This window comes from Pseudorasbora parva, chromosome 3 (genome assembly GCF_024679245.1).
Source record: "Pseudorasbora parva isolate DD20220531a chromosome 3, ASM2467924v1, whole genome shotgun sequence".
NCBI lineage: Eukaryota > Metazoa > Chordata > Actinopteri > Cypriniformes > Gobionidae > Pseudorasbora > Pseudorasbora parva.
The window spans coordinates 51644020-51651284 of record NC_090174.1 but is presented as its reverse complement, the minus strand read 5'-3'; the positions used below and the strand labels follow the sequence as shown (position 1 = coordinate 51651284).

At 52.2% G+C, this 7265-nt stretch overlaps 1 protein-coding gene across 1 annotated transcript; it reads left to right on the top strand.

The window, feature by feature from the left end:
• Positions 1-521: 521 nt before the first annotated feature.
• LOC137071420 (uncharacterized) lies at positions 522-5636 on the top strand. The gene is made up of 2 exons (XM_067439411.1): positions 522-2062; positions 5374-5636. The coding sequence occupies exons 1-2, from the start codon at positions 941-943 to the stop codon at positions 5374-5376; spliced, it is 1125 nt and encodes a 374-aa protein (XP_067295512.1). The 5' UTR covers positions 522-940; the 3' UTR covers positions 5377-5636.
• Positions 5637-7265: the final 1629 nt, after the last annotated feature.

Genomic DNA, 7265 nt, shown 5'->3' with positions numbered 1-7265 from the left:
ACTTGGATGCAGCTGCTTGGCCATGGTAAAACCCATTACATGAAGCTCTCTTTCCACTGTTCTTGAGCTAATCTAATGGCCACACAAAGTTTTGGAGGTCTGTAGCAATTGACTCTGCAGAAAGTTGGCAACTTGTGTACTGTGCACCTCGGCATGCGCTGACCTTGCTCTGATTTATTTTTTATTTTTTACGTGGCCTACCACTTTGTGGTTGAGCTGCTGTTGGTTCCATCACGTTACCATGCTTCAATTCACTGAGCTCCTGAGAGCGACCCATTCTTTCACAAATCTTTGTAGGAGCGTCTACATGCCAAGGTGCTTGATGTTATACACCTGTTGCCATGGAAGTGAGTGGAACACCTGAATTCAATGATTTGGAGAGTGTCCCAATACTTTTGGCAATATAATGTATTTTGTATTTCATATTTCAATAAAAAGGTATCCTTCTCAAATCAATAAACAGCAGGTTAAACCATGTATATAGTGTCATATTGTTCTTGTTACAAAAGGTCAGTTGTGGCAAGGGGGGCGTGGTTCAGCGAGGTCTGCAGCGGGAGAGAGAGCCGCGGGACAAGCGGTACGTGAGTGGGTTGGAAGCAGATTAATAACACCTGTCTCTTGTTCTAGTAATGAGCGCGGAGAGGGGATAAAACATCAGTGGAACCGGAGATCGAGGAGAGAGAGAGCCCGGACGGTTGATGCCAAACCCCCCTTACAGAGACTGAGTTACCGGAAGCCGGAAGTGCCGACCCGGAAGTGACTGAGCGATCGTTGTTCATTGAGATACCACACCACAGTGTGTGTTGGCAAAGATATTGAGTTTAATAAAGATACAGCATCAACCGTCCAGCCGACCCCTTGTCCTCTTCCTTCCTTATCATATCGAACTTTGCTACAGTGGTGCCGAAACCCGGGAAGGAAGTAGGACCGCGCCGCCGCCATGACTACTCCAACGCCCTCCGCCACGCCGTTTGCGGACATTATCACCTCTCTCGCGGCCCTCCACCAGAATCAACATCAGGCCATGCTGGAGCTGCGGGCGGACCAGGAGCGTCGATTCGAGGCCATCGTCCGCGGCCAGCAAGAGGACCGCGAGAGGTTCCGGAGCTGGATAGACCGGGAGGTTCACACCGAAGCCGCCGGGCTCGCCAGCGCACCGGTCCACGTGCCCCTACACAAGATGGGGCCACAGGACGATCCCGAGGCCTTCATAGACCTTTTTCAGAAAGCGGCGGAGGCCTGCGGGTGGCCCCGGGCACAGTGGCCGGTGCGCCTTATTCCATTGCTCAGCGGAGAAGCCCAGGCGGCCGCCCAACAACTGCCGGTGGCGAACCTCCTGGATTACGACGATCTGAAGAGGGCCATCATTCAGCGGGTCGGTCGGACCCCCGAACAACACCGTCAGCGTTTCCGCTCGCTTGAGTGGGGGGAGACCGGCCGGCCCTTCGCGATGGCCCACCAGCTCCGGGACGCCTGCCGCAAATGGCTATTGGCCGGTGGAAGCGACGTGGACCACATCGTCGATCTGGTGGTACTGGAACAGTTCATCGCTCGGCTTCCCAAGAAGACCGCCGAGTGGGTCCAGTGCCACCGGCCCACGTCGCTGACGACGGCCATCAACCTGGCGGAGGACCATCTGGTGGCGTGCCCAGGGGTCGGCGAACCCCGTTTAACTTCTCCCTCTTTCTCTCCCCCCTCTGTCTCTCCTTCTCCTCCTGTCCCTCTCCCTAGGTCCCGCCCTCCAGGGCCCCCTCGTATTCCCCCCAGAGGTCGGGGTGGAATGGGCCCAGGGCAATACGGGAGTTCGAGGGCCCCGCCCAGGGGGGCGGGGCTGCTGGGGTCGGGCGGGGATATCGGTTCCGGTTCCACCCCCCCTCCGCGCTCATATTCCAACCCACTCCCCGCCGCAGGGGCGGCGGGCAGGCCTGGGCTGGCCTGCTGGCGGTGCGGTGACCCGGACCATTTTGTGGACCGATGTCCAATGATGGATATCGGGACAATGATCCGGGTCCCGGACGTCCAGCGGACCACCCCTGATCAAGCAGGAGAGTACCAAGTTCCTGTGAGTATCAAGGGGGGTACATATCAGGCCTTGGTGGATTCAGGATGTAACCAAACCTCGATCCATCAAAGCCTGATGCAGCCTGGGGCATTGGATACAAGCCGCATGGTTAAGGTGCGGTGTGTGCACGGGGATGTGGTGGAATATCCGCTTGTACCAGTCACGATTCAGTTCAGGGGAGAAAATCATAGTGTTGAGGTGGCGGTTAGTCCCCACCTCCGGCATCCGCTAATTCTGGGGACGAATTGGCCCGCCTTTCCGGCGTTATTGGGGTCGATATGCGCGGATGCCGCTTGGGGGAGCCAGGCTAGGAACGGGGCGGTGCGGGTGCAGGTTGGCGAGACTGATACGGGGCCCTCGGAAACGGCTTCAGAGGAACCGAGCGGGGTCGAGAGACTGATTCTCTCGGACCGCGATGACTTTCCTCTGGAGCAGTTCAGGACGATACCCTAAAACATGCTTTCCAACAGGTCCGCACTATCGACGGTCAGTCCCTTCAACCCGCCCTGCCCGTCACGTATCCTTATTTTGCCATAATTAAGGACAGGTTGTATCGAGTGACCCAAGACGCTCAGACAAAGGTAGATACAACCCAGTTGTTAGTACCAAAGAGCCGCCGGGAAATGCTTTTCCAGGCGGCTCATTCTAACCCAATGGCGGGCCACCTGGGACAGGCGGCCACGCTGAATCGTTTAATGACCCGATTTTTTTGGCCAGGCATTCACGACAATGTGCGCAGGTGGTGCGCGTCTTGTCCTGAATGTCAGTTGGTGAATCCACTGGCCTCCCCAAAAGCGCCATTGCGCCCCCTTCCATTAATGCAGGTCCCCTTCGAGAGAATTGCGATGGACCTCATCGGGCCATTAGAGCGATCCGCACGCGGACATCGTTTTGCGCTAGTTATCGTGGACTACGCAACGCGATATCCGGAAGCAGTGGCTCTCCGCAACATCTCGGCGAAGAGTGTTGCGGACGCACTGTTTCGTTTAATCTCCCGAGTGGGGATTCCGAAGGAAATCCTCACTGATCAAGGCACGGCGTTTATGTCACGCACGCTAAGCGAATTATACGGGTTATTGGGCATCAAATCGATTCGGACAAGCGTCTATCACCCACAAACAGACGGCTTGGTCGAACGATTTAATCGCACTCTTAAATCCATGATCCGTAAATTCGTACAGGAAGACGCCAAAAATTGGGATCGGTGGTTAGAACCCCTCTTATTCGCTGTGCGGGAGGTCCCACAAGCCTCCACGGGGTTTTCCCCCTTCGAGCTTCTCTACGGACGACAGCCCCGGGGGGTGCTGGACGTCCTACGAGAAACTTGGGAGGAGGGACCTTCTTTGGCCAAAAACGAAATTCAATATGTGCTGGACTTGCGAACAAAACTCCACACCTTGGGGCGGCTATCTAGGGAGAATTTGTTGCAAGCCCAGGACCGCCAAAGCCGGTCGTATAACAGGGGTACGAGACTACGCAAATTTACACCGGGAGAGAAAGTGCTCGTATTACTCCCTACATCGAGCTCTAAATTAATGTCGAAGTGGCAGGGGCCGTTTGAGGTCGCACGACAGGTGGGAGACCTCGATTATGAAGTGATACGGTCCGATAGGAACGGGGCACGGCAAATTTATCACCTCAACCTCCTGAAAAAATGGAATGAGGTGGAATCAGTGTTGTTGGCGACGGTGATCGGGGGAGAGGATGATCTCGGGCCAGAGGCGAGCATCAAAGCACAATCGGTCGCATTGGCCCCTGGGGGAGATCACCTCTCACCGTCCCAACTCACTGATCTCTCAAAGCTACAGGCGGAATTCGCCGACGTGTTCTCGCCCCTACCGGGACGTACCGACTTAATTCAGCACCATATCGAGACCGAGCCGGGCGTGGTAGTTCGCAGCCGGCCGTATCGCTTACCTGAACACAAGAAAAAAGTAGTTCAGGAAGAATTAGGGGCAATGCTCGATATGGGAGTAATAGAGGAGTCCAACAGTGACTGGGCGAGCCCGATCGTTTTAGTTCCTAAAACCGACGGCTCGGTCAGGTTCTGTGTGGACTACCGCAAGGTGAACGCAGTGTCGAAATTCGACGCGTATCCAATGCCGCGGGTTGACGAGTTGCTTGATCGGCTGGGCACGGCTCGATTTTATTCGACATTGGACTTAACGAAGGGCTATTGGCAGATCCCCTTGTCTCCATTGTCCAAAGAAAAGACGGCCTTCACCACGCCGTTCGGATTGCACCAATTCGTCACGCTTCCCTTCGGCTTGTTCGGGGCACCCGCTACCTTTCAGCGACTCATGGACAGGATTTTGCGTCCCCATGCCGCATATGCTGCTGCCTACCTGGACGATATCGTGATTTACAGTCACGATTGGCAGCGGCATATGCAGCATGTCCGGGCGGTCTTGAGGTCGTTGAGGGGAGCGGGGCTCACGGCCAACCCGAAGAAGTGTGCAATTGGGCGGGTGGAGGTAAGGTATCTGGGCTTCCACTTGGGTCATGGGCAGGTGCGTCCCCAAATTGATAAGACCGCCGCAATTGCAACCTGTCCGAGGCCCAAGACCAAAAAGGAGGTAAGGCAGTTCTTGGGGCTGGCGGGATATTATAGACGGTTTATTCCAAATTATTCGGACCTCACCAGCCCTCTGACTGACCTTACTAAAAAGGGGCTACCAGATACGGTCCAATGGACGGAGCCGTGCCAGCAGGCCTTCACCCGAGTTAAGGCTGCTCTATGTGGCGGGCCGCTGTTACACTCCCCTGACTTTTCTCTCCCTTTTCTGTTGCAGACTGACGCGTCGGACAGGGGGCTGGGCGCAGTCCTGGCCCAGGAGGTGGAGGGGGGAGAGCGGCCGGTGCTGTACATTAGCCGTAAGCTCTCGAAGAGAGAGGCTAAGTACAGCACCATCGAAAAAGAGTGCCTTGCCATCAGGTGGGCCGTTCTCACCCTCCGCTACTACCTTCTGGGGCGGGAGTTCACCCTCTGTTCGGACCACGCTCCTCTCCAATGGCTCCACCGCATGAAGGATACCAACGCGCGGATCACTCGTTGGTATCTAGCTCTTCAGCCTTTTAAGTTCCAGGTGGTCCACAGGCCGGGTGCTCAGATGGCTGTGGCCGACTTCCTCTCCAGAAATGGGGGGGGGGGGGGCTGCAGGCCGGACGGCTCCCCGGCCTGAGTCGGGCGGTGGGGGTATGTGGCAAGGGGGGCGTGGTTCAGCGAGGTCTGCAGCGGGAGAGAGAGCCGCGGGACAAGCGGTACGTGAGTGGGTTGGAAGCAGATTAATAACACCTGTCTCTTGTTCTAGTAATGAGCGCGGAGAGGGGATAAAACATCAGTGGAACCGGAGATCGAGGAGAGAGAGAGCCCGGACGGTTGACGCCAAACCCCCCTTACAGAGACTGAGTTACCGGAAGCCGGAAGTGCCGACCCGGAAGTGACTGAGCGATCGTTGTTCATTGAGATACCACACCACAGTGTGTGTTGGCAAAGATATTGAGTTTAATAAAGATACAGCATCAACCGTCCAGCCGACCCCTTGTCCTCTTCCTTCCTTATCATATCGAACTTTGCTACATCAGTATATGTCAAATAAAATTGTATATTTCTCCCACAATAATGCACAACAATGCAAGTGAATAATATATATATAGCTCTTGTCAAGAAAGTCAAGAAATTGACTTTCAGAAATATCTACCCAAAATATTAAGGTATAAAATATCTTATATGTGAGTAAATTATTTTACATGTTTTTAGTTTTTTTTTTTTTTAGGTTTAATTTCTCTATTATATTTTTTTTATGTTTTTCCTAATATATTTAAATAGAGGTGTCAAAATTGTAGACCAGTGTCTTCCTTCTACAGATTCACACATATCAAGACTAGATGACAGCAGCCAGGGCTGCCTGTGGCATCAGGATGAGATATTTGGCATTTGGAATCCTGAGCTGTCATAAATCAGTTTGTCTCGCATGCCTTAAAAAAAAAAAAAAAAAAAAAAAAAAAAAAAAACTAAAATAACACCCCTCACCTCACCTGCCACCTTACAGACCTTCATATGGCCATAACTAATTTTAGAGACTGCACATATTCAAGAGGGTATTCAGGATAAAATATCACATGAACTTTATGTAAAATGTTACATTGCTGTTATGGATGTCGGAGACTGAGACCCACAATAAAATACATTTAAATCATATATGAATGAATAATTGAAATGTATTATGTAAAAATGGCAAGGAACGGTTCCACTTATATATGCACTTGATTTGGCACAGCACAATTATAAACCACACTCGGCCCGGAATTCGTGTGGTGACATTGCCACTCAGGATTGGTCACATGTCTGTTGCCTGGATGCCGGTTTCTCTGTAGCTGGGCCTACAACCCCCCCCCCCCCCCCCCCCCCCCCCTTTTGGCCAGAGGCTAAAGACTACAGCCAGCAGAGGGAGCTATTTCCGCATGTTTTCAACCCGCCCATGGGGATGGGAGATCGCACTCACAGCACAGCTAAACGGATCTGGTACGGAGCAAAGTGAGTGTTTCAACTTCTCAAATTAATTATTGTGAAAGTTAAGCTTCCAAAGACATGAACTGAAAACGCCCCAGACTGAACATGCGCTTTGAATCTATTGAACAGACAGTTTTTAATTGTAGTAGGCCTATCTGTTCTCTAACTGAACTGATTTTGAAAATGAATGCGGTTGAGGTGGGAATCGAATGTGTATGTGGCTACAATGATCAACGCACGGAAGCGTTTGAAAGTACAAGCAGGCATCGACCAGCGGACCGGTAGTCGGATAACGTTAGGCGCCTACATTCAAATGCTTCCGTGTGTATCTGTGTAAGTGCTCTGTGAAAAGTGTCATTAATATTTACAACATGTTTTTGAAGCGCAGACATGTTTGATGAGCATGTGAGGACAATGGGTGTTTATGATTCTTCTCAACAGTGCTCATAGTATAAGACTTGGTATCTTAGTCTGTGACAACACTTGATATTGAATGTTGGTCAAATTATTTTCTTTGATTTCCACCATGATTATTTCAGGAGCCTTGTGCATAGTAAAACGTCCTGGGTCATTGAGAGAATGAGCCACTTTAGCATTTATGAGGGCAGCTGCAGTGCACATAGACTCAAGAGAATGCGAGACAAGAAGTGAGAAGAGGGAATACGAAAGAGTGTGCAGTGTGCACATATC